This window comes from Lutra lutra, chromosome 3 (genome assembly GCF_902655055.1).
Source record: "Lutra lutra chromosome 3, mLutLut1.2, whole genome shotgun sequence".
Classification (NCBI taxonomy): domain Eukaryota; kingdom Metazoa; phylum Chordata; class Mammalia; order Carnivora; family Mustelidae; genus Lutra; species Lutra lutra.
This window is the reverse complement of record NC_062280.1, coordinates 68716781-68744605: the sequence shown is the minus strand read 5'-3', so window position 1 is coordinate 68744605 and position 27825 is coordinate 68716781. Positions and strand designations below refer to the sequence as shown.

Genomic DNA, 27825 nt, shown 5'->3' with positions numbered 1-27825 from the left:
GTAACAAATTTTAAGTAAATGGACAATGTGATTGGTTGAAAATCAAGTATGAATACCTCAAACTTCTGTATGAAGTCTTCATTGTATTTATGCAATTTTATGTAGATGATGTTTGTCAAAAATTCACCTGGAAAAAGGTTTTTATTTCTGTTTTTTAAATTATAGGTCTTATTTTTTTTTTTAAATTTTATTTATTTATTTGACAGACAGAGATCACAAGCAGGCAGAGAGGCAGGCAGAGAGAGAGGAGGAAGCAGGCTCCCTGCTGAGCAGAGAGCCCGATACGGGGCTCGATCCCAGGACTCTGAGATCATGACCTGAGCCGAAGGCAGTGGCTTAACCCACTGAGCCACCCAGGTGCCCCTATAGGTCTTATTTTTATGACAATGAAAACATGGTTGAATTTGGTAAAGTTAAAATTAACTTTTGCATAATACAAAACATTTGTTATCAAAATTATTGCCAGCTTTTATTTTAGTCACTTATAGTTTTAGCAGAAATCTTCCAGGTAAACTAGATAAGCCTCAATAACCTCAGATCATCCAAAACATCTCAAATGAAATTTAAGCCTTCCGAGGGAAAGTTTTCTATATACACCTCAGATGCCTATTTTGTCTAGACAACTATTACTCATACAATTATCCACAGTGAATTCTGTCAATCATAATATTCTATGATACCACTTTAACTTAAAAAAGTCATCAGTGGACTTCACAATAGCCAAACAGGCTATATTATCAAGTTGACACTTTACCTGTAATTATAGCAATGTATTAGTAGACTCACTGTTTAATACTATTAAATTATCTCTTGTAATGTTTTATAACTTTTAAATCATCTATAGATCATATAGTAGATATCCCTAGACTATTTATGCCAATTATGGCCATCTTAGAAAACAAAAATCAAACATGCTCTCAGCACTGAAGGGTTTAAGGTTATAGACACTACTGTGGAATGGCTCTATCGGACATGGTTCTATCAGTTAACTTTTAATCAAAGAGCTAACTTAAACCTCCAACTTTCTTACAATAATATATCACAGAAAGGTTCAGAATAAATTAGAAAATTCTTCAAAGGCCTTTACAGCATCATAAAAATGCTACATGCATATTAATTGTACTTTTAATTTTTCTGATTTTTCTTTTCCCTTAAGAGATTTCTAGAAATCTTGGTTATTGGCAATCAAATAGAAACCCTGGTATTAATGTCACACTTGGGACAAATTATCTTATGCTGATCATTTAAACATATTAATTTAAAACATACCTGTGGTAAAAGTTTGCAAATCTGTCCAAATAGTTGGGAAAAATGTACATATCCATACAGCAACAAGTAAAATATCTCCAGCTCAGGGTCAATGTATATTTGCCATACATGATAAAATGGTGATGTGAAAAATCAGACGACATTCCTATCTGGTCTATCCTTAAGGTAATATCAGACCTACTGCTTGGCAAAAATATTTCATGGAAAATGTTTCATAATGAAAGAGATAACAAATTCCCTAATCAATTAAATAACCTATTATATATTTCTCTTTTCTATTATTTATTCTGACAGATTGTTAGCAGTGCAGACTAGCAAAGCATTCAGATAAGGAAATTCAAATTCCAAACTAAGTTATGATATAAATGCCATGTTTTATGAGCTCTTACAAGGCAGATGTCCCTTAATTTATATAATAAACATACACCTAGAAGAGAAATATGTAGATTGAGTTTTATAAACCAAATCCTCAAAATGCATCAATCTATACAAAATATTTTTATTCAGTAAAAAAATCATATTTTATTAATTTTGTCATTTTCACATACCTGGCTTCTTTAAAGTAAAATTCACCTACAGTGCCATATTTGCAGTCACAACTGCTGGATTTTTAACTATTCTGAAAGTATTACATAAAGGTGTAAGTATTTGATATTAATCCAATTATTTTACATTGTTTACTTAAAAAAATAAAACATACTTCTTTTTTCTTCCTTTCTTCTTCTTTTCTCTTCTTTTCCTCTCTGATTTGGGCCAACCTCTGCTTCTTTCGTTCCAATTCTGCCTTTAATTCACTTTTGTCCGACATGTTTGTGACCTTAAAAAACATACAATCATTTACAATCATTATTAGTAAAAGTAGCGCTCTTTTAAAAAATACATCTTCAAGAAGAAAATTGTCTCAAGAGGCCATGTAGTTCACTGCCATCAAAAGACAACATATAAACTCTACTTTTTAAATATGGAAGCATATATATTACTAAGTCTTAAAAAACATTATAAAGAAATGTACATAAATATTCAGAATTGAACAAAGTAGCTAGCACCAAGTAAGCTCTTCACATGCCCAGATTTAACGCAATGTCTCAGACTCTTAAAACAGAGGACTTGGGTTGGCATTAAGGAGCTCTTAGGTTATACGACAGAGAGCAAATCTATTACCAGTTTTGCATTCATCCCTAAAATTTTGATTTAAAAAATATGCGGTCAGACAAAATTCCCGTAAATGACGTGTAACAGTAATAATATTCAGGACAAGCAAAACACAAAATTTACCATGATTAACTATCAAATATATTCAAAGTAAGTATACTTTTAGTCAAAGCCCAACAGCAAAGTCTGACCAGCTCATCCTCCCAGGCCGGAAGCTCCGTGACTGACAAGTTCACTTTCTCAAAACTACAAGGAAGAGAAAGCCTCTGTCATTTCGTGCTACAGCCTCCACGTTCGGGCACTTTGCAACGTACACGCCAAGGGAAGGCGCTGTTAACGCCGTGTACGAATGACTTTTGTTTATAAAATGCGGGCAAGGTGGAAAGGAGTCACTTTTCCCCTGAGGTCACCACCAAGAGGGCGCGGTCCAGGATAGTGCGTCTAGGAGGGGGCCACTGGGCGCCGGCAAGCCTCGAAGCTCCGCAGGCCATCCTCCGGTGAGTCAAGAAGGGAAACCAATGGTCTCGTCTCCCCAGGCCTTCCTGAGTCACCGCACCTGGCTCTCCCCGCCTCTCCGAGAGCCGGGCCGGGCAGCGCTGTCAGCAGGAACTGCCAAACCGCCCTTTGAGCCCAGACATGAGACACATAGGGCCGAAAAGCGTTGTCTAGCACAGTCAACTCACCTGTCAGCTGGCGCGATGGGAGAAAGAGTCCGCCCGCCTGCAACGTCCGGATAACGTCTCTCTCCTTCACTCCCAACTCCCAATAGTCGCAGCCACTAGCTCCGCGGCTTCCCGAAGCACACAAAGAGGGATGGGCGGCGGCTACTACGGCGAGAGCTTAGGGACAAACAGCTTCACCAGAACTAGGTCGCTCCCAGAAAGAAAGGGTGGAGCCCTGCTGCGTGAATTTCAGCCTCTCCGTAAGTTACCTCTGCAAAGTAGAAACCGAGAGATAAGACAATGAACCCACTCAGTCTAGTGTCTCGAAGTGTTTCCACTTTTCCAAGAACTGGAAGAATACGCCTGATGTCCTCCGGCTAGGTAAGCAACCACACACCCTCGCCTATACCGATGCAGACGATCGGAGAGAACTACAATTCCCAGCTACAAGGGAATCCTGCGTGCCACGAGCAATGCATTCTGGGAGTTATGGTCGCTGGTAGTCGCAAAGCATGCCGGGACGTGTAGTGTGGTTTTTTTGTTTGTTTGTTTGTTTTTTTGTTTGTTTGTTTTTGGTTTTTTTTTTTTTCTTCTAGGTTTGCGGTTTCCCACTTCAGGGCCTTCTATCTTCAGTATTCCCGAGAGAAGCTTCCAGGACTTCCCTTTAACGTGTTCTGCTAAGTTGGTCAGTGCTCACAAAATCGTATGTGTTATAATCTTTGACTCAAAGTTGGCCAGATTTTAAGAAGGGTTCGTTCCCAGTGGTGAACTTAACGTATTTCACTGCACATGGAGAACATTTTTTTAGGGTATATACACCAGTTTTAGGAAAAAATGCCTTATAGAGCTTTCATGTGGCATCTAAGGCAATAGCTAAAATATAAAACTAAATTTTGAAAATGTAGTGTGACCCATTCCGTCAGAAATGTAACCATTTGTCTTTAATTAGAAATTACAAAAAGGGGGCGCCTGGGTGGCTCAGTGGGTTAAAGCCTCTGCCTTCGGCTCAGGTCATGATCCCAGGGTCCTAGGATCGAGCCCCGCATCGGGCTCTCTGCTCAGCGGGGAGCCTGCTTCCTCCTCTCTCTCTCTCTCTCTCTGCTTGCCTCTCTGCCTACTTGTGATCTCTGTCAAATAAATAAATAAAATCTTAAAAAAAAAAAAAAGAAATTACAAAAAGATTTGGGGGGTGCCTGGGTGGCTCAGTGGGTTAAGGCTCTGCCTTCCGCTCAGGTCATGATCCCGGGATCCTGGGATAGCCCGGAATCAGGCTCTCTGCTTGGCAGGGAGCCTGCTCCCCCCCCCCCCCCCCGCCCCCCCGTCTCTCTGCCTGCCTCTCTGCCTACTTGTGATCTCTCTCTGTCAAATAAATAAGTAAAATCTTTAAAAAAAGAAAAAAGAAAAAGATTTGGAAGTCTTTACTCAGTTTTTCCTAGTATTCTTGAGCGGTTGTAAAACTTGCTTAGCTGGAGTGTTACAATTACGAAAATTTGCAGTAAAAACTCTTTTTTTTGCTTTTTGGAGCCCAATTCTGGTCCTGAACTCAACACCGTGAGATCAAGACCTGAGTCAAAATTAAAGTCCAGAGTGAGGTGGTCCAACCAAATAAGCCACCCAGGCACCCCAGCAATTAAGACTTCTAATCCCCATATCTTCTAAGTTTTATCATGTACACATGGACTATTCATTTGAGTCTACAAATAAAGTGATTACTGTTGGAATAAATAAAAAGATAAATAAATGTTTATCAGCACTGCAAATAATTCTCCAGTACTTCATTGCAGTGTAGTCAGTAGCATTTTGATTTTCTCTCAAGAATTTTTGAAAAGGGAGAATTTTACACTATTGAAATCAATCATTTTGCACTATTGAAATGAAGCAAGAATGGTTTCCACAGCTGTTAGGTTTTTTAATATACAAAAAAGGAAAAGTTATTGGAATATGAATTTGCCAGAAATTTAAGGGTCAATACACATTTTCAATTATCTTATTTAAATAAAGCAGTATTTGGAAACAAAGCTAACATGAAAACAATGCCTTTCTTACATTCTAGAGGGACACTGCCCAAATCTAAGATTAACCTTTAGGATTTAAATTCTAAGCCCTTGGGCCTGTGCCTAGTCTTTTCCTTATCTTACCCTGCCTATATAAAAGATAAATATCTCAGAAATAAATTTGAGAAAGAAAATTCAATTTCAAAACTTTTCCCCATAACCTGAAAGTTCTAAGAGCCCTATAACTGTACTACCTTTTTTCCTTTGTAATATTTAGTTTTTAATTTTTATTTAGTTTTTTATTAATTTGAAAATTTGTTATTGGTTGCCTACCATGTGCCAGGAATGGTACTAGGTGCTGTATGTAAGACCTAAAATGCATATCTCTGTCAGGACACTCAGTTCAACTAAGTATTACAATGAGATTCAGTAGGGAAGTGATGGAAATATTCTGGAAAAGAAAAATTTCAGAAGGAGATGATTCCATGGCTCAATCTTTAATTTCAGAAGATTGAATAGAAGTTTACCAAACAAAGAAGATGCAAAAAGTTGCCTTAGGAAGAGGAAGGAATATGACCAATGTACATAATATGAGAGCATGGACTACTGGAAAATCTGGAAATAATTTAAAATGACTGTAGGCTAGGGCAAGAATTAGGGAATTAGGGAATGAAGTCACAAGTAGGGGCACAGTCACATATCCTAGTTTAGAGTCCTAAAGATGATGTGAATCCACTGACAGATTTTAAAGAGGAGGGTGGTATAAGTTTAGCATACTACACATTTGACCTTTGGAAGTGGTCTGAAGAAAGTATGATGTGATGGTATTTTTGGCCCTTAGACTCATTTCCTACCCTTCTTTGCCAACCTCTATGCCTCTGGGGAGTGATCTCGGCTTCTTTGATGACTCCCTTGTAGTTGTGTTTAACTACTGAGAGGCATAAGCAAGGTTATCAGAAGGCAGATGGAAGGTGAAATTTGGCATCTCTTCTCTACTTGTTCCCTCCACTGATGTTCTATCTCCAAAAGTAGCTTCATTCATTCCTGGCTACAGCTCTTGCAAGTGGCCCCTCCTCCATGGATCTACCTTTCACTGGGCTCTAGAAACTTTATTTTCTCATTTTGTCTCCTTAGTATCCCCTCTGTAGCTAGTTACCAAGTGCCTCATCAACTCTTATTTGCTCACTTACCTATGTCAGCCTTTCTGTAACTGGTCCTTTCATTAAGTTATCTTTATTTGAACTCTTTGGGTGAATTCTGTTTCTTGCTGAGATTCTAATTGATACAGCTAGGTTGAACAGATGGGAGATGGGGAGAAGAGACAGGGGAGAGACTAGAAGCAGGGAATATAGTTGGAAGGCTTTTGGATGGAGCCAGAAACCACTTGTGTATGAGCCAATATATTTACAGTGGGAATTAGGAAAAATAGACTGGAGAAATGTCAAGGTTGTGCTAGAATTTTAGAGCAATAAAGCAGGTTAGGTATCCCAATTGACCTTCCTCTGGAAAATAAGTAAAATACCATCCTTCTTGCTTCAATGAGCTGGCAAAAAAGTAAAGAGAAGTTAGGACAAAAGAAGGTGGGACTCCAGATGGCATATGCCTAATTTGGTGAATTTTCATAGTTTGTAGGCAGGAGACCACAAGAGACAAAGCCCAAGGCCTACTCTAGACTGCTATTTCAAAAGGAAACCTCCCAATACATCCTTGATGGAAGAAATCTACCCCCTCTCCTGAAGAAATGCCAAGCAACTTTGGCACTGACGGAATGGCAATGAGGAGGCAAATTTCTGAGAATGTGCAATCACAGATGGGCCCTCACATGGCTTTTCAGCCTGAAATTTCAGTACCTGGATGGTTCATGAAAACATGGGTTGAAAATTTGATTTAAAATTATCCAGACTTATCACGTACTCAGGTGCCTGGGAGAAGCAAACATGAACCTTTTTGGAGGGGCTCCTCTTATTCCAAGCTTTGAAGAATTCAACATTTGAAGAATTCTAAGATAAATTTTAAGAAATATGAGCTCAAAAATCAGAAAACACACAAAGAAAGAAGGCACCAAAAGCAAGAGCCAACCAACCAGAACAACAGATACTAGAATAAGATCCATAAAAGCTTCTGATTTTAGTATATAAGACACAGGATATAAAATAAATATGGTTAAATATTGTAAAACATAAAAGAACTAAAAATATGACTAAAACAACAGATTTTAAAAAGAACCAACTAGGGACGCCTGGGTGGCTCAGTTGGTTGGGCAGCTGCCTTCAGCTCAGGTCGTGATCCCAGCATCCTGGGATCGAGTCCCACATCGGGCTCCTTGCTCGTCGGGGAACCTGCTTCTCCTTCTGCCTCTGCCTGCCATTCTGTCTGCCTGTGCTCGCTCTCTCTCCCTCTCTCTCTCTGACAAATAAATAAAATCTTAAAAAAAAAAAAGAACCAACTAGATCATCTGGAAATTAACAATATACTAAATGAAATAAAAGACTCAAGAGATGAGTTGAACATAGCTAAAGAGAACAGTACTACCCTTACCTTGGGCCCTGTACTTTGGAGATTGCTCTGGTCTTCATCCTGCCCCGAGAGATCTGAATGGCTAAGGATATGGCCAGTCATATGAAATCTATATGCTCCCTTACAGATCATACTTCTGACACCAGGGACCCTGAAATTCCCACCTCAAATAGTCCCAAGCCTACTTCCAATTCCTTATGCATACCTCTTCTCCAGGTCTCTCCTCCTGAGGGTAAGCTACACCTTCAGGGGGTTGCCAAGAAATGGCTTTCATGGGGCAATAATGGGACCTGGATTTGTAGGTTGGCTGTCTAAGTATGTATATGCAATGGTTGTTGCAGTATGGAATGGAGCTGAGGATAAAAAGAGAAGGGTGTGGAGTTAGCACTTAGGAGTCAGCATTCCCTGCACCACCATATTAGAGGACAGAGCTCTAAGTATCCAAGAATTTTAAATTCAAACCTGGTTTTTGTCAAGATAGGAGGAGGGAATATATTTTATTTAATTTTTTGTTAGTTTAATTTCTGGCTTTTAAATGTGCTTCTATATGATGTGGCCTTTCATTTGTATTTTTTACCAGGGTCCTAGAAATATTAGGGGTAGATCAAGAAGAGAAAATGTTTGTATTGAAAGGTAGTACTAAAGAAATTATCCAAAATGGCAGTACAGAGAGACAAAAAGGGAATATGGGAGAAATATTAGAAATATGGAGGATAGGAAGAGAAGGTTTAACAAACATCTAATGAAGTTCTAGAAGGAAAGGGGAGAGAGGAGACAGCAGAGGCAATATCCAAAAAGGCACTTTTTCAAAAGTGGCAAAAATCACCAATCCACAAATTCAAGAATTCCAATTAGTTATAAATGGGATAAATAAAACCTAGAACTTGACACTGCAGAATGAAACTGTAGAAAAGAAAGGAAAACAAAACAATAAAAACCAACCCTGGAAATAAGCCCCACATCGGGGGTGAATGGATAAAATTGTAATATATCCATACAATGGAAAACTACTCAACAACAGAGAGGAATAAACTACTCATGTGTGTAATGGCATGAATGGATCTTGAAAACATCACGTAAAGTCAAAGCCAGACAGAAATGGCTACCTACTGTATGACTGCATTTCTGTGATATCCTAAACAAGGCAGAACTATGACAAAAGCAAATCAGTGGTCACCAAGGGCTGAAATAGAGAATGGCTCATTGCCAAGGGGGCATAAGGGAATTTTTTAGAATGATGGAAGTGTTTTGGTTACTGTGGCTTTGTAGTAAGTCTTGCAATCAGGAAGTGTGTGACCTCCAATTTTTTTGTTCTTTTTCAGGATTGTTTTGGCTATTTGGAATACCTTGAAATTCCATATGAATATTTCTGTTTCTTCTGAAAGGGCCGTTAGGATGTTACTGGAGGGTGTATTAAATCTGTAGATCTGTTTGGGGAAGATTGCTATCTTTTTTTTTTTTAAAGATTTTATTTATTTATTTGACACAGAGAGAGAGATCACAAGCAGGCGGAGAGGCAGGCAGAGAGAGAGAGAGCGCGAGAAGAGAAAGCAGGCTCCCCATCGAGCAAAGAGCCCGACGCGGGACTCGATCCCGGGACCCTGGGATCATGACCTGAGCCAAAGGCAGAGGCCTTAACCCACTGAGCCACCCAGGCGCCCCGGAAGATTGCTATCTTAACAGTAGTAAGTCTTCCAATCTATAATCAGACTATTTTCCCATTTATTTAGCCCTTTGATTTCTTTCAGCAGTATTTTGTTTTGTTTTGTTTTCAGGGTAAAAGTCTGGCCCTCCTTGATTAAATTTTACCTAAGCATTTACTTTTTTAAATGCTATTATAAATGTAATTGGTTCCTTAATTTCCTTTTGGGATTGTTCATTGCTAGTATATAAAAAACCAGCTGAGTTTTGTGTGTTAATCTTGTATCCTGCAACTTTGCTGCATTTATTTGCTTTAACAGCTTTTTGGTAGATTCTTTAGGATTTTCTCTTTCTCTTTCTCTCTCTCTTTTTTTAAAGATTTTATTTATTTATTTGACAGACAGAGATTACAAGTAGGCAGAGAGGCAGGCGGGGAGAGAGGAAGGGAAGTAGGCTCCCTGCTGAGCAGAGAGCCCGATGTGGGGCTTGATGTGGGGCTCGATGTGGGGCTCGATCCCAGCACCCTGGGATCATGACCCAGGCAGAGGCAGAGGCTTTAACCCACTAAGCCACCCAGGCACCCCTTTCTCTTTCTCTTTCTCTTAAGTGTCCTAAAATTTCTATCTCATTGTGATTAGAGAATCACTGGCCAAACAAGGATGCTTACTTGTTTTTCAAATCCTAAAATCTGATTAAGTAACTAAGGGTATAGCCATAGACTGCAATACTATGAAGCCATTAAAATTAGTATGGTGGTTCTCTATGTGCTGATGGCAAATGACTTTCAATATAATTTATAATTAGAAAAAGTGAAGTACAGGAGAGTTTACTGAGAATTATTCCATGCGTATAAAAAGGAAGAAACATATCCATGTGTATACTATTTTCACAAAGATACACAAGAAGTGAATTAATAATGAATGTTTCTAGAAAAGAAGGTTAGTTGCCTTGGGACCTAGGGTAAAACAAAGACTCTCCTGTGGCCCATTCAATCTTTTTAAAAATATGTAAATTTGTAAACAAGAAAAGCACATGAAAAAACACCTATGTATGTTTTTGTTTTATTTCATTTTAACACTTAAAAAAACCTCATTATCAACATTGATGAGAAAGACTGTAATGGCTAAGGTCACTATTCCAGATATTAGTTCAAACCACTATGTTACCCCTACTTAAGCTGGCGGGGCTGAGGAGTCATAGTCAGCATTAGTACTGAAGTAGTTTTTGTTTGGGGGGAATGGTTGGGGAGATTTACACTTTAAAACTCCTCAGAATAGTTTGTAAAAGAGGGTAGAAAGAGAAGAAAAATGCATTTCTTGAACATATTCCTATCCAGAATTACACTTGAACTCAATATGCCCACTTATGGAAAGTTTATAAAAGTAACATTGAACATACAGCAGGGTTTCATTTATATAAAATTTTAAAGCAGGCAAAACTCATCTAATGCTGTAAGTCAGTACAGTAGCTGTGAAGGTATGTGGGTACTGACTGGAAAGTGGCATGGGAGGTTTGTGGGATGCTAGTAATGTTACATATCTTGGCTTGGGTATAGGTTACATAAATTTATATAATCTATAAAAATTTATTGTACAATTGTACATTGTAAAAGTGTATAAATTTTATGTATTTATATAATCTGTAAAAAATTCTACCCTTATGAAGGATCTTCTTTACTGTATCTATATTTAATAAAAAAAAGAAGTTAAGAAAAAAGTAGCATATTGAACTGTGGCACTTCATCCAACCAACAAACATATAAACCATCAGAAAGATACACAGATAGATACATCCAAATCAGGAGAGGAAGGAATTTGCAAGGAATAGAAATGTATTATACTATTCGGTGATCCAGGCATCTCAAAATTTTGTAGGGACTTTAATAAGTCTATCCCAGGCAGTCAACTATATCATTTATAAATGTTTGTTGACAACCTTGTGACATGCATTTTCATCAAAGTTTACACTGAAATTATGTTACAAAAAAGAAAATTATAGTTGCATTAGCAATGCATGAGGCTCTTTGGTAATTATATTTTTAGTGTTCTTCTGTAAAATGTCACTTGTTTGATTATAACTTTGCTAAAATGAGCTGTGCTAAAATTTAAGATATACATTCCTATGGCCTTTTTACCAGGCAAAGAGCATGCAGCATTTCTCAGGACCTTTTCATAAATACTGTATCCCTCCTACTTTTTCTACATGTTAACCTGCTAATATTTCACTGTGATTGTCTAAGTTCATAAGGGTTCTACAACCCTGCTTCTGTGACCTTACATTGTTCATCTTTTATATGTTAACAGCTCCTTCCAAAGTCATTTGTGTTTTCAAAATGTTCCAGATACTTCCTTCACCTTCAAGAAATGTAGTTGACCTTGTCTGTCAGACATTGGCCCAACTACTTATTTTCTTCCAACTTTGGGAACTATCTTAACTTTCCCATTTCCTCTCATGCCTAAATGAAGTTTTTTAAGAAGCTATCTTCACTGAGGGGAGTGTTCATGAGGTGGCCAGCAAATCTCTCCTCATAATTTAACAGCATTACTTTACTACCATCCTTATTATTGTTCTAGTCTGTATTTTTCCCTTTGGAGTGTTTGCTGCATTGTTAACTTAATATAGGTTTTTTTTCATTATTTCCTCTACTTGTCTTGATGCACATATTTTCTTTCCTAGTGTCAAAATAAGGTGATGGTAAATTATGAGTCCCTTCTGAGCTGAGGATACTTTTGTAATCTGGTAACCTTTGGCAGGAAGCACATATCCTAGTGAATGATGGAGCACTTAAGAGTGATTCACCACTGAGCATTACAGAAAATAGGCTGAGGGTTCAAAAATTCAAGGCAAGTTCCTTCTCCTCAGCGTGGTGTATATACTGTGCTCTCACTTTTCTACCCCCTATTATGTGGTTAAGAGAGAGGAGATAATGATGGCTTCTTAAAGTTACCTATAATGCACTCAAAACTCTGTTAGGTGTAATGGTTTTAAAAGGTAGAATGAAAACACAGCTAGAAGATCAACACAAAAGGAATCATTTTCTGATAGAGAAAGCAAGGCTTGCATGCCTCCTGATACACACATGCAACTACCATTAACTGTAATGGGAATTATGAGGGCCCTGTTAAAGGAGTATGTACCCCTCCAAGTGTGATAGGGAGATACTCTTTCACCCCCAGAATTTCTTGTATTGATTTGGTTTCTTGTGGTAGGATCAATCTTGTATTATTCTTTTAAAGTTACTATTGGGTATTCAGTGTGTTGTCTTTCTAATGTAAGCATGGAAAACAATTACTGGTTGGCAAGCAAAATATTGTTAAACAACCACAAACCCTGTGTGAAGTTCAAATCAGACCCAGATTGATTAATTTTCAGGTTCAAAGTCTTGACCTGTAACATTCCTCTTTGAATAAATGTTTATTCAACATTTGACCTTACTGACTTTAGGCAAATTTCAGCATGGTTATGACTTTCTACATTAACATGAAAATGAGCTTCTAATTATACAGAACTGTTGATTAACAACATGTACAGATTTGCATAATGGGAGAGAAGAACTTTGGTTTGTTCAGTGATCTTTCCAGAAATCTTGATCACTGACAGAAGCTTAGCTTTTAAAATGTTGTCTGTGTGGGGGCGCCTGGGTGGCTCAGTCAGATGATCATCTGCCTCTTGATTTCGGCTCAGGTCATGATCTCGCGGTTGTGAGATCAAGTCCTGCATTGGGCTCTGCCCTGAGTATGGAGTTTGTTTAGGATTCTGTCTCTTCCTCTCCCTCTGCTCCTCCCCCGACTCTTGCACATGCACTCTCTTTCTCTCTCATTAAATAAATAAAAATGTCTCTGTGTATGTATAAATATGATAAATACATAATATACAAATATAGATATTTATATACTAGGAAATATTTATGCAACATAACACTCTCCTGAGCTCTCCAGCCATACATCCAACTCTCTGGAGGCTAGATATCTTCTGGAGATCCTGCAGGCACCTCAAATTCAACATGTCCAAAACTGACCTGTCATTTTTCCCAGTAAGCCTGCTAACTCCCCTGTGCCCAGTCTCCAATGAAACCATCATTCCTCCAGTTATCAAGCACAATCCTGCCAAATCATCCTTTTCAGATTTCATCTCTCATCATTGGATTCCATTTCCTAAATATTTTCTGCAGGCCATGGAAAGGGATCTCTGAGGCTGTGTGAGCAGGCTCCAGCAGGCATGACTAGCTAGCATCTGTGCAGGCAAGTGGTCTTCTGCAACAGCAGGAAAATGAGAATCCAGCCACAGGGCAAATCCCAACCAAGACCTGGGCCCAGAGAACTAAAAGGATAGGGAGAAAATTTGGTAGTGATGAAGGAAGCCAGGGGTGGAAACATAGATGAGAGGTATGTTCCTAGAATTGGGATGGCAAGCAGGGACTTGGTCACACATGTCCTAACAAAAGTTGCTAGAAGATATAAGGTGAGAATTGGATCAGCATTACAGGTGACTTTAGGCAGAGCCAAAGAGGTATAGGTCCCCCAGTCCTTATATTTCCCTGACCCTATTAACCTTAAAGCCTGGAATAGAAATAAAGGAACAGGTGGAGTTAGATGATCCCAACTGTCAGCTTCTAGGACTTTGGGCCCAGAGACGTTATCACATCAGCTATCACTGGGTGCCATCTGTATCTCTCTCACCAATTGCCCCCTCATCATTTTAACTTACTGCCTACGAAGCTTTTCTCTGAATAATTGCACAATTTTAGAAGAACAGTATTTGTATCATCAGTTAGGCTGCTTGCAGGTGTATCCTGGACTATCAAGGTACTTGAATGAAGACAATAAATTGCAGGGGCACAGGCCCTTACTGTGCTTGGTGTGGTTGGGTCCCTGGCCCTAAGACCTATGTCCAGCCTGTGATGGGCTCTCAAGAAATAGTTGTTGAAGTTTGGATGGATATTGTAATTATAGTAGTACTTACTACCTTGGGCCTTACAAATTTACAGTTCTAATAGTTCAGATGTTACAAACTGGAATCTTGCTTTTCTCACTGGAACAAAATAAATAAGGAAGATTACGAATGACCCCTGATAGACTGTTTTCACGCAGCTGTGTAGCAAAACATTTGGATTAAAATCAGTGAATGTACTACTTATAAATCATTTTGTGACATTCAGAGAACTAATGGAAATCAGGGAAAAATTATTAGTATACTCAGAAATAAATAGGCAAAGAAAAAGACAGTTTGCAATAGAGTACCTACAAATGGTTAATATGTGCGAAAATGATCAATTCCTAGTAGTGAACCTATGCAAATTTAAATAAGGAAGTATAACTTTGTAGCTCTCACGTTAGAAACTATTTAAAACTTCTAGGCCTCAACAGGTGGACAGATATTCTTACCTGCTTTCAATAAGTGTACGTGCTGTTGTTGCACCTTTTAGGAAAATAATTTTCAGTGCTTGAAAAATGTTTGCATCATTTAACAGTTTGCTCAACACCTTGAAAGCCCATCTTACAGAAAATAATTTTAAAAAAGAATATTTACAAACATTTTCATGACCTTTAAAAATAATTGTGAACAATTTAGAAGAAATCTGGATGTCCAACTACAGAGTATGATGGGAATCAACTGTGGCATAGGCAACAAGGCGGAAACATTTACCACTGCTGAAATTATGTTTCGGAAGAGTTGATGACATGAGAAAACCCCTTGTTATAATGGCAAGTGAAAAATATAAAAATATAAGTTTACATAGAAGGTATGACTTCAGCAGTTCTACAGAGGGAAAAAACTAGGGGAAATTAGCTAATAAGTCAACATTGAATGGCTCTGGATGGTGAGACGCAGGACGCAGAGGAGAAGTTGGCAAAGAAGAGTTAAATGGTCCTAGAGAGAAAGGTGTTCACGTGGGCGTGGATATAAAAACCCTTCAGAGGGGCGCCTGGGTGGCTCAGTGGGTTAAGCCGCTGCCTTCAGCTCAGGTCATGATCACAGAGTCCTGGGATCGAGCCCCGCATCGGGCTCTCTGCTCAGCGGGGAGTCTGCTTCCCTCTCTCTCTCTCTGCCTGCCTCTCTGCCTACTTGTGATCTCTCTCTGTCAAATAAATAAAATAAAATCTTTAAAAAAAAATAAAAAAATAAAAATAAAAACCCTTCAGAAAGATCCAAATATTCTTAGAAAGCATGATATCATCCATATAACAGACATAGGAAATGTGACATCAAAGAAAATGGCATCTTTAGCAGCTTTTGGACAGTTAAGGCTCCAAGAGCCTTGCCTTGTGGGAAGAACTTGATGCTGAGACAGTGTTTGTCAACTGTGTTCCATAGAATCCCTGAATTCTGTATAAGTATTTTTAGAAAGGCTATAGCTTCTGATTCAAATTTCCTTGGTGTCTACATTGCCATAAAAACTACAATTAACCCCATTAACCCCAGTTTCAAATGTCTGTGTTTACCAAAGTGTGCTGTTTGATTAACTTATATAAGAAGTAAATGTTAAATGCTATAAAGCTGAATGTGTGAAATAAATCCATTCTGAGAAAATGCTGGTCTTACCTATCTTGCATATTGGGGTTAATGACAATTTTCTTAGGGAAAAAAAAAAAGGTTCTGCTGTTTAAAAACAAAAGTGAAAACTACTGCCATCTGGGTCCTCAGGATTCTGGTCCACAGTCCACCTCTTGGAGCTGTGCACTGTGCAAAAGTGGTAGATGTTGAATCAAGGCCCACATTATGAATGCTAATGAGTCTGGGAGTTATCTTGATGGCAACAGAGAATCACTGATGCATTTTTAACCCGAGGTGTTACATGTTCTAATTTATATTTTAAAACAGATTTTTGGTAGCTGACTTCTCTATTTCATAGGGTTTCAGGGTGAAGTAAGGAAAGAAAAAAGAAATCCATGAAAAGTATTTAGAAAAGTGACTATCACATAGTAAGTATCCAACGATGTTTATGTTTATGATTATTACTGTTACTACCATGATGATTTTTCCAGGGAATACAGGAATAGAGGAAGTATGTGTGTAGGGAGAATCTTTCTCTACCCATACTTCCAACAGACAATTTGAGATTTAGAAACCTTTGGGAGCAATAATTCTTCAACTTTTTTAACTCATTAAAAAAATGGATGGAAAATACAGCCTCTCCTTGAATAAAGTCACCTACACACAAAATATTGCACACAATTTTGTGAATGGGAAAAGGATCCTTTAAATCCCCTTTGGTGTAAGCTCTAGACTTCCTGGGGTCCCGGTGGGACAGGGAGGGAGCTGCAGTTCCTGTAGACAGTGTCTGCAGGGCACTACAGTAAATGTGGTGATAGAACCCACACACATTAAGAATTTTAAAATAGCCACTAGCCCCACGCAGCCCACATTCGCCGAGTAAAACTGTGTCATGTCCAGATCTATGTTGAACATTATGGAAAATGCAAAAATCTATCAGACAAGACCCTAGAAGTCAAGGTCTCAGATTCTGTGGTGGAGAAGTATTAGCCGACGCTCGAAGTTCAGAGGCACAGGGCCAGGAGCCAGCTTGTTGGAAGTGGCGCCTCGGTGGCTACATTCATTATTCTAAAGCTAATGGTGAATTAAAGACATATTGACTGAGCTGCTACAACTGATAAAAGCATCCAGCAAGGCACCATTAAGGGACTCAACAACAATGTAATGGTGGGGAAGACATTCCCAGAAAGGTATAATGACACAGCTGGAAAGCCATTAGTTACTAACGCCACCTCCAGATATCAATTATGAAATTCTGTATAAGAAAACACCTGGGGGGCACCTGGGTGGCTTAGTCAGTTAAGCATCTGCCTTTAGCTCAGGTCACGATCCCAGGGTCCTGGGATTGAGCCCCACGTTGGGGCCCCCCTCTCTTGCTATTTTTCCCCCTCCCCTAATAAATAAGTAAAATCTTTTTTAAAAAGAAAGAAAACACTTGGCATATAATAGCACATAAGATTATATCTGATTTGTTACAGAGAACAACATATACCTTTTAAAAGGTTTTTTTTTTTTTTTAATCTCTTATGTTTTCAGGTAAGAAAAGTGGCTAATTACCAGCAGAAACTGCTGAGTGAAAATTCATAGCATGATACATGCCTGTTGGGTAAATATTGCCAATAAAAAAAATTAATGGAAATGCAAAATTGTACATGGTATTGTGCTATTGATAAGACTGTGGCTCTGGCTTAAAGTAATTTGATTAATTCCCAATGTAATTTGTGGAAACTCCCTCTTCAATGTAAAGCTACATTTAATCTAAAGAAAATTAAGCAGCCAAAGTCTCTGCCTTCTAAGTATTAACGCATTTACTCATTCACTCAACAACTATTTACTGAGAGTGCTCTGTGTCAGGCATGGTTCTGGGTACCAGGAAACATTGTCAACAATATAGTTAAGGTCCCTGTACTCCTGAACAATATAGCCCGAATAAATAATGATCAACTGTGATAAGTGCTATGAAGGAACAAACCTGGGGTAGATAATAACAGACTGAAGATCTTTTAGGATAAGGTGGTCAAGGGAAAGCCTTTGAGAGGTTAAAACAAAGACCAGAACTGTAATGTGGCGAGCCTTGAAAAGGCAATCAGGGGAAGAAGGAGTGGAATTTTTTGGCAGGTAGACATCTGAACCCCTTTTAAGGCCTTCTCACTATGTGAGTCTTGGTGAGAAGCAGACTTCTCCAAAGCCCACTAACTCACTTTCCTAGTCTTCCTTGCATTTGGGTTTAGGTGCATGACCCAGGCTTTGACAGAGTTATCTGCCCAAGGCAGTGAATCAGGAGCCACTGATACCATTGAAGCAGAGCCAAGAATTTCTTTTGGTTGCAATGTCTATAGTAGCAACATGCAGTTTCTGGAGCAATGACTCCAGGATTCCTTTGTGTAAGAGAGCTTTGCCTTCAGAGGCAAAGGCAACAGAGTCCTCTTCAGACTAGTTCTGGGCATGACATTGCCTGCAGGTCTGTTTGTCTACCTTTGCTTTGTTTCTTGTTCTCCAAAGTGGTACTCCAGCCTTCCTGGAAATTCTGTGAACCACTCAATATACTCCAGTGCATTTCTCTTAGGTTTAAACCAGCCAGGGTCCATTTCTGGGGAGTCCATCTAAGTATCCCGACGGATAGGGGAGAGGGGTGGAGAGAATGTATGGGAGCACACTGCAGTGCTGAAGAACATTGCAAGTACAGGCATGTATAAAAGCCTGAAAATGGGAGGGCGGGTGAGAGAGAGCTTTGGAGTGTTCGAGGAACTGAGAATAAACTGAAGAGGTTGGCATTAGTGAGAAAGGTGGCGAGCAGAATAGATGGATACAGCCGGGGAGCCAGTCAAGAACCAGAGCAGGGAGGTATCCATAGTAGAAGTCAGGAAAGTGCCAGATGTAGCCTTTTTTCAGGGAGATGTAACTAGCTCTCGTGTCCTAATCAGATGTGTGTCTGACTGGTCAGCAGGACCCTAAGGGAGGGGTGAAGGGTTTTGGTGGGGTAGTTGCCACTCTGCTGTACAAGTTATTCCAACCACACTCTACTCAGAAGACTGAGGCTAGGCTTGCCATTTCCAACCCAATGATCTCTCTGTCTCTCCTTTGAAGTACCCAGACAGTCATCTCTAAAGGTATTAATAGTATTAATTTGGGGGCACCTGGGTGGCTCAGATGGTTAAGCATCTGCCTTTGGCTTGGGTCGTGATCCCGGGGTCCTGGGATTGACTCCCGTGTTGGGCTCCCTGCTCAGCGGGGAGTCTGCTTCTCACCCCTTCTCTGCTCCCCCTGCTTGTGCTCTCTTACTTTCTCTGTCAATAAATAAATAAAAATAAAATCATTTAAAAATAGTATTAATTTGGTTATATGTTTTTGAGGATTTGTCCTGTCTACCACTAGACAGCTAACTCTCTGAGGGCACAGTGCAGGGGAGAGGGGATTATGATATGCTTTGGACTAAGACAGATCTGGATTTTTTTTGGGGGGGGGGTCCTGTCAGTTACAAATTATATGCTCTCAGACAAAATTGCTTCACCTCTCTGAACCACAGTTTTCTCATCTGAAAAATGAGGATATTAGTACCTAGTTGAAGTTTATACACACTGTAAATGACCACACAGTGCCCACAACATAGTACAAACTCTGTCAATCACACAGTAGGTACTCTATAAACATTAGCTCCTTTATTCCTTAGTATTTCAGCGAATTGAACAGGATCTTCAGCAGCTAGGAAAACAATATAAAATCCTTGCTTTTTATACTTACTTTATTATGAAATGCTAATTTTTTTTTTTTTTTTAAAGATTTTATTTATTTGTCAGAGAGAGAGGAGAGCGAGCGAGCACAGGCAGACAGAATGGCAGGCAGAGGCAGAGGGAGAAGCAGGCTCCCGGCCAAGCAAGGAGCCCGATGTGGGACTCGATCCCAGGACGCTGGGATCATGACCTGAGCCGAAGGCAGCTGCTTAACCAACTGAGCCACCCAGGCGTCCCATGAAATGCTAATTTAAAATAGGTTATACTGCTTTCTTAGTTCAGAATTTAATCCTTAAAATTTCCTTTTTTTTTTTTTTTTGAAGATTTTATGTATATCTGACAGAAAGAACACAAGCAGAGGGAGCTGCAGGCAAAAGGAAAAGCAGGCTCCCTGCTGAGCAAGGAGCCTGGCATGAGGCTACATCTCAGGATCCTGGGATCATGATCTGAAGCAAAGGCAGATGCTCAACCAACTGAGCCACCCAGGCATCCCGAAAATTTCCTTTTTCTTAAAAATTTCTTTTTTCTGGAAAATTCTCCTAGAGGTTTATTGCCATTCATTCAGTTCACTACAGCAAAGTTACTTAAAATTTTTTTCAACATTTTTCCCCTTCAGTATCCCTAAAGAAATACTTATAGAGTATAATTAAAACCCTGTATCCAAGGTAGATTTGTTATCCTGGGAAACAAAGGGAGATATTATTCAAGTCCTGACTGTCTTTTTTTTTTTTTTTAAGATTTTTATTTATTTACTTATTTGACAGAGAGAGAGATCACAAGTAGACGGAGAGGCAGGCAGAGAGAGAGAGAGAGGGAAGCAGGCTTCTCGCTGAGCAGAGAGCCCGATGCGGGACTCGATCCCAGGACCCTGAGATCATGACCTGAGCCGAAGGCAGCGGCTTAACCCACTGAGCCACCCAGGCGCCCCAAGTCCTGACTGTCTTAACCAAAGTATTCCCTTAGATGATATTTCCTAACCTTGAGTCTTTTTCATTTTAAGAACCTGAAACTGTATATGCTCTATGGGTTAATCATAAGAGGCTAATAACTTAAAAACATTACAAAACAAAAACCCTAGAGCTCCCCAAGCCCATTGCTTTGCTGACTTGCTTAAACAATCCAATCTAATGAACTGAGTGTCTTTTAGAATTCTTTTCTTTCCTCCTTGGCCCCTAATCCTTTAATACATTTACTGACCTCTGGTCTTCTTCTGATTTTTTTCTCCTGTTTCCTTGGATTTTGGCATAGTTTCTCTTTTCAAGTCTGGAGTATGCAAAGGGATACAGCCGGGGAGGGAAAAAAAAGGTTGTTCTGTCAATGCATGATGCATCTCTTCAAATGGCATATGAGACAAAGCAGTCAGGATGAAGGATTCATTTTTCTTTCTCCTCTAATTACTGCAAACCAGAAGAACTTGCAACCAGGGAGAGGCCATACAAGGAATGTCTTGATTTACATAACGGAGTTTGTAAATGTTTACAAGGTCATTGTTTAATGTCATTTTTGAAAACCCACACTCCTCTTTTTTAAAAAACTCCGTACTCTTGGCACTGTAGTAGGACTCCTGGCACTGAGGGTACCTACTAGCCCTGGCAACTGGAGCCAGTGAAAACACTACTGCAACTTCCTACAGAGGGAAGGGAAGAAGCTTTTGTTGATCATGTGAGAAATAATTAACAACTGAAGAATATTCTTAGAGGATAATCAGGCCCTTGTAGTCATTTCTTGGCATGTTTGCCTTGGAATTCTAATCAGTTCAGATTCTCAGAGGAAAGATTATATGTCTGGTGAATACTCGTAGGCGAGACAACTGGAGATGCTTATTGCAAAGAAAAGCAAAAACATAGTGAGATCTATCCATAGCATGGGAAAGGGATGCACAGGTGAGCATTTTTTTTTTTTTTTTGCATTGCTTTTGAGGAGGATTTAATCAAGGTGACTTGGAAAGTCTTGCCTTATCCTCATGGGAAGGGTTAATCTTGATTAATAGGGAGGAGTCAATGGTCAGTTCTGCTCTTTGGTGTAAGTTTGCATCCAAATACATAATTTCTAGAGCTCTAAGACCAAACTCTACTTAATGAGAGGAAATCAAATATCTGACTCAACAGATTACTTTAGGGGACTACAACAATTGTTCTGTCTCTGTTTAACTTTAGGTTTCAGGTGGCATGCATCAATGGCTCAGAGAGAACATGTTTTCATGAAGAGATTTGGACATACTTGATCATGTACTTAAAACTCAACCAGGGAGTGGGGGGGGTTCCCTGGGTGGCTCAGTTGGTTAAGCATCTGCCTTTGGCTCAGTCATGACTCCAGGATCCTGGGATCAAGCCCCACATTGGTCTCCCTGCTCAGCAGGGAGCCTGCTTCTCCCTCTCCTGCTCCCCCTGCTTGTGTTCTCTGTCAAATAAATAAATAAAAATAAATAAAACTCAACCAGGCTAATGTGCATCATGCCAGATACTCTCAGTATACAAACTTCTCCCCAGCACTCCAGTAGGCTGGCTAGGTCAGTCCAGGTGTGTGTCTTTGTGTCCCTGCATATTCAGTGGTGCATAGGAATAGATGGAGTTAAGTCTTTTGCTTTCAACTTAAAAGGCTGAGGTCCATGCTCAGCCATACTTTAAAAAGTGATTGCTACTTTAAATGGAATATTCTGCAAAACAATTAAAACAGAGCACAACACCCTAAATTCCATTTGAATTCACATCTGATGAATATGTAAGGCTCTTATGAAGAGGCAACTGTCTTTCTCTGTTTTTCATCTTTCCTTTACAACTATCAGATCATTGAAATTAACCCATCCAGACATCAGACTTAAGGCATCTTACATGTGCCTTGCATCTCGTACGTGTTCAATGAATGTTTGTCACTACACGTTCATGTCTCTGGATTTCCTTTAGTCTTTTATACAAACTACACAATTTAAGCTTGTAATAATGACCTAATCCTACTTGATGAAACTACTATTTGTGTTAACTTATCTCTTTGTATTAGTTCCTCATGGCTGGTATAACAAATTGCCACAAACTTAGTGGCTTAGAAAAAGATAAACTGGGGCGCCTGGGGGGCTCAGTGGGTTAAAGCCTCTGCCTTCAGCTCAGGTCATGATGCCCGGGTCCTGGAATCGAGCCCCACATCAGGTTCTCTGCTCGGCGGGGAGCCTGCTTCCCCCTCTCTCTCTGCGTGCCTCTCTGCCTACTTATGATTTCTATATGTCAAATATATAAATAAATAAAATTTTTAAAAAATAAACTGTTTAAAAAAAAGAAAAAGATAAATTTATTCTTTTACTGTTTCATAGTTCAGGGGTCTGAAATGGGTCTCACTGGGTGAAAACGATTGGCAAGGCTGTAGTCCTTTCTGGGGGTGGTAGGGGGAAATCTGTTTTTCTGTCTTTTCCAGATTCTTGAGACTACCTGTATCCCTTTGATCACAGCCACCTTTCACCTTCAAAATTAACAATGGCCAGCCAAATCTTCTTACACTGCATCATTCTGACATTCTTTCTGCCTCTTACTTCCACATTTAAGGACCCTTGTGATTTCATTGAACCCATCTGAAGCATTATCATCATCATCATCATCATCATCATCATCATCATCACCATCATCTCCTTCTTTTAAGGCCAGCTAAGGAGCAACCTTAATTCCATCTGCACCTTAATTCCCTTTTGCCATGAACAATATATTCATGAACTCTGATAGGATGTGAAAATCTTTGGAAGTCCATTACTGTGACTACCACACCTCTCAGTCAGACTATAAACTCCTTGGTGTCACATTTTTCTATTTCTCACAGCAACAAGAATAGGTCTAAGTATAGATTGTGTTTTGGTTGGTTATTGAACTAACACCACAGTAAAAGTCTCAAAGGGTGATCTATGGAGTTTTGGTGGTCTCTGATGTTCAGATATTATGCCAGTTGCATTAGAATTCAAGTATGAAAAATAGGAACTTAAAAAACCCAAAGAAATAGATTCCATTGCCTGTACAAGTTTATAATATTTGAAAAAAAAAAAAGAAGAAAAGAAATTTTGTGACAGTGTCTGCAAAAACAAGTGAGTAAGCCAAGAAAAAAGACACAGGGTCTGTGAAACAGAGAAGGCAATATAGGATGTTGGAGGAGGGAATTCTCAGCATTTAACAGGCATTTAACACAGCCAAACCAGATGGGAGCTGGCCAACGTGGGACTCCAGTAGGATATCAGTAAAACAATTAAAATGGAACTGCTAGATTACTTGATACATCTAAATGAACTGGAAGGATGCTTATACATCTTTCAGAGAGTCTGGGGATGAATCCCCAAAACTTACACAAATGAAAATCTGAGGCAATTATTGCCAGAAAAAACAAATAATGTACCATAAAGCAAATGTATTTATGGTATACTGTGTAGTCTGCTGTGAATAATGTTAACAGCATGATAATAATGTAAACATTGAATACTGATTGAATGAAATTATGTTATAACTCCATAGGAAGATGAAGAAGAGATGAAGGAGAGACTATGATGGTAAGAAACAAATTCTCATTTTCCATAGCAGATAGATAAAATCTAAAACTGAAGAAATAGTAGCCTAAGAATATTATTTGAAACAAGGATAAATAGGGGCACTGGGTGGCTCAGTCGGTTAAGGGTCCAACTCTTGATTTCAGCTCAGGTCATGATCTCAGGGACGTGAGATCGAGCCCCGCATTAGGCTCTGTGCTGAATATGAAGCCTACTTAGAATTCTCTCTCTCCCTCTCCCTTTACCTTTCCCAGCTCGTGTGTGTACACTGTCTCTTTCTCAAAACTTTTAAAAACAAAAACAAAAACAAAAAAGAAAGAAAGATAAACAGGTAATAAAAGAGCAGATATTATCAGTGGGGAAATTTGTGGCACAGCCCTTATACTACTATTTGACTGTTTAAATTATATATGTGCCTTAATTAAAAATTAAAACAAAAATTTGTCCACATTTTGAAAAATTTAAAAAAATGCAGGCATCACTTACAAAGGTAAAAATCCCTATACATGACTCTCTCTGTCTCTCTCTCCTATGGCAAGTAGTAGTCCATTTGGTTAGAATGAACGTTCCTACTTGGAACGTTCATTCTAACCAAAGTGATATTTGTTTTGTTCCTTGATTCTAAAAATTGAAACACTCCAGAATGATTTAGCCAATTAACAAAGCAATGAGATGGGCCAGGTAAAGGTCCTGGTGGTGTCCATACAGAGTGATGAGAAAGACTGGACTGGGATGGCAAGATACTTCAGGAAGAATTTAACAGAGATGAAGATGGTATCGACAAGGAAAAAGTCTTGCTTATGTTTCTGTTAAACAGAACTGTTCTCACTTGCCTGAGTGTGCCATGTTTTCTTTCTAGTCAGGTCTTCACATGCATTTATGAACCAACCATAACTAGTTTCATCACTGCTGATATTATCTTACATATCAGAAGATGCTGAGGACCAATGCATATATTATGAACCCTTTTACCTTATGTGTGGGGACTGTCCATGTTTACGTGGTGTGGGTTTTTTTTTTTTTTTTAAGATTTTTATTTATTTGACAGAGATCACAAATAGGCAGAGAGGCAAGCAGAGAGCGGGGTGGGGGGAAGCAGGCTACCCGCCTAGCAGAGAGCCTAACATGGAACTCCATCCCAGGATCCTGGGATCATGACCTGAGCCGAAAGCAGGGGCCCAACCCATTGAACCACCCAGGCGCCCCCCTGGTGCGGTTTAATAATTCTCAGAATGACCTGTTTGGGGGAGATAATTCAGTTCAATTCAGCTTTAGCAAAACCTCCTCCCTCTGTTCTGCTGTCTTATTTTTTTCATCTCCCCACCTTCTGATCTAATTATGATAAGCATTGGCTGGCCAACAATTTAAGCAGCAGTGAAACAAGATTTTGGAAATTAGAACTGTCTCAGGAATTTAGCAAATATGGTTATCCCAGCTTCTTGATTGTGTGAATTTTTTCCTTAGGTACCAAGGTTGTTGGGCGAGATACTAGATTTACAGGTTAGTTTTCTTCTACTTGTTTTCTGGGTTAATTAAGAGTCCCTAAACTTTGTTACACATTTTCCCACTAAGTTGTGGGGTTTGATTAGCTGGTTCCAGGAAGAGGTGTCAGAACTGGAGCAATCAGCCCAAGCTAGTCAGGCAAAGAAAGATGTGGAGGCAGCCTGAGGCAAAGCAACAGCGTCCTGGACCAAACAATGACAGTGGCTCCATCCTACTACAGTTCATTCATTCAGCCAGTACTTACTGAGCATCCCGGTGCCTGGCACTATTCTTGCTGCTGGGGCCACATCTGCAGTGTCACAATTCTGCCTGACTGTATCTTTTTCAGATGCAGCCCTGCAAATGGAAAAGAATACAGTTAAAATTTCTATCCCCTAGTAAAGATCCAACCCAGAGTTCTTACCTGGCTGCATTTGACCGTAAGTTTCATGGGAAACAGGCTTTCCCATGAAATCTCCAGTGTTCCCAGCTTCTGATGCCTCAGGGGGAACGAGCTTCACTTCCGCCGTAGTTCGACTTCTTCAGACTGTTCGCCCACCCTACCACCTCCTGGGGAAAGAACTAGACTCCATGAAAAGCCACAGCTACTCTGTAGTAGAAATCAGTCCCTAATGATATTACACTTGCACAAATTGAAATGGGGTTAAAAGCTCAGATTGTGGGTTCTTAGATTTCTTGCTAAGCTGGAAGCTTTTATGGGCTCACTTTAAATTGAGAGGCAGAGTTTAGACCCTTTTGTTATTTAAGAGACTGAGCAAATTAGCAAGTCCGAGGCAAATCTTTTTTGATTACTGAACTATTACAAATGCCTCCTGGCCAAAGAATAACCTCTCTCCAAAGGGAAATGTTCAGTGGGACCTTTTGCTTAAATTCATAAACTCTGTTAAAGCAAATCTCTCACATTTCCATTAAGTCAGTAAATTACTTCCAGGGGAAGAGGATAAAATGCCAACGATAAAATGGCTGGACTATATTAATGATGGGAGGTGGGGCTGCAAAGGTAGAAGAATTGATGCTACATTTACGGTGCAGAGAATTTCAGGCTCTTTCACGTGCTGGGCTAAATGTAAATGATGTCACCTTCTCCTCCCCTAGCGAGAGGCAAAGTTATCAGGCTGCAGAAGCTTCACTGAATGCGTTGTGTGGCTGACATTAAAATGACTACAAGGTTATTTCTTTCCATATCTATTCCCTTGGAAATTTTTTCAAGATTTTATTGTAGATGGGAAAAATGCATAATGCTACAGGAAACAAAGCCCTAGACACATTCTTGCTACTGGATTATTGCCATTCTATCTCAATGCTGATTGAAATCCAAGACTTGGTATCAAAGCCTTAATGAGATGCTGGCAAATATCTTTCTGCCCCACTGGAAATGTAATCTTTCTATTGAACATTTTGTCCCAGTGAATTTCATCTGCAATAGCATTTTGCATTTGAATCAGAGAGGTCAGTGCTTGATAGCAGACCATGTGGCGCTGGCTCTGTTCGCTTTGGGATGAAATTGATCCCCGAAGGTGTTCAAAGTACAGCAGCGAGTCATTATATATAATTAGCTCATTGTTTCATTCAGATGATTAAAGTCATAACTGCTGCTCAATTTGTTGTGTTTCTAAAAATCAGATTTTCCTATCAAAATGACTTACCACTTCCCATGTCCGCAACCCTCCCAAATATAGAGAATTAGTATACTGTCTCTAAAATGCATCTTCTATGTTCAAATTAATTTACTTAAGGAAACTCATGTATGTCATAACAGTTGTCCCTAAAAGGGTCATAATTTTCTACATTTTTCTCAGTTTTATTTGAATGAAGTAGCTCATGCTGTGAACTTAGGCTAAAATTTAAAGTTAAAACACTATGTTTATTGTCTAACCATTAGCGACTCCTGAGCCTTTGAACTGAGTTAATTACCAAGCAAAGTGCTAAATTGTATTCTTATTTGCTAAGGTTGAAATAACAGAAAAGGGAGCATCCAGCTAGTTGTCTTCTATACAGATTATAAGCAATAACAAAACACTTGCAAATATTTGGCTTGGGAATTAATTTAGTCCATATCTGTAAACAATAAAGCATATTTCTAGAGTAAATGAGCAATAAAGCATATTTCTAGAGTAAATGTTAGATATGTGTGTGCATGTGTGCATATGCATATACATATATATTACATACATTATATGTGTGTGTATGTATATACATGTTTTTACAGTAAATGTTTGCACCAAAATATAAAAATTGTTGCTTTTCATGCTGAGCTAACATCAAAAGATTAAGCATTTAACTGCTATGTGGGCATGGCTTTTACAAGTAACTTTGCACATCAAAAGGCCTAGCATATTCCCTTTTAA

General features: G+C 39.2%; 1 protein-coding gene across 4 annotated transcripts in view; it reads right to left on the bottom strand.

Moving 5' to 3' along the window:
* Positions 1–3491, bottom strand: part of DYNC1I2 (dynein cytoplasmic 1 intermediate chain 2) — a 56529-nt gene extending 53038 nt beyond the window's left edge. For 2 of the 4 annotated variants that reach the window (XM_047722155.1, XM_047722158.1), the window contains exons 1-2: positions 3105–3489; positions 1970–2086 (exon numbers count right to left, since the gene is read on the bottom strand). In XM_047722155.1, coding sequence (XP_047578111.1) covers positions 1970–2077 — 108 coding nt within the window. In that variant the 5' untranslated portion in view covers positions 2078–2086; positions 3105–3489. Of the gene's footprint in view, positions 1–1969; positions 2087–3104 lie in introns of all 4 variants that reach the window. The other 2 variants (XM_047722156.1, XM_047722157.1) reach the window with 2 other exon arrangements.
* Positions 3492–27825: the final 24334 nt, after the last annotated feature.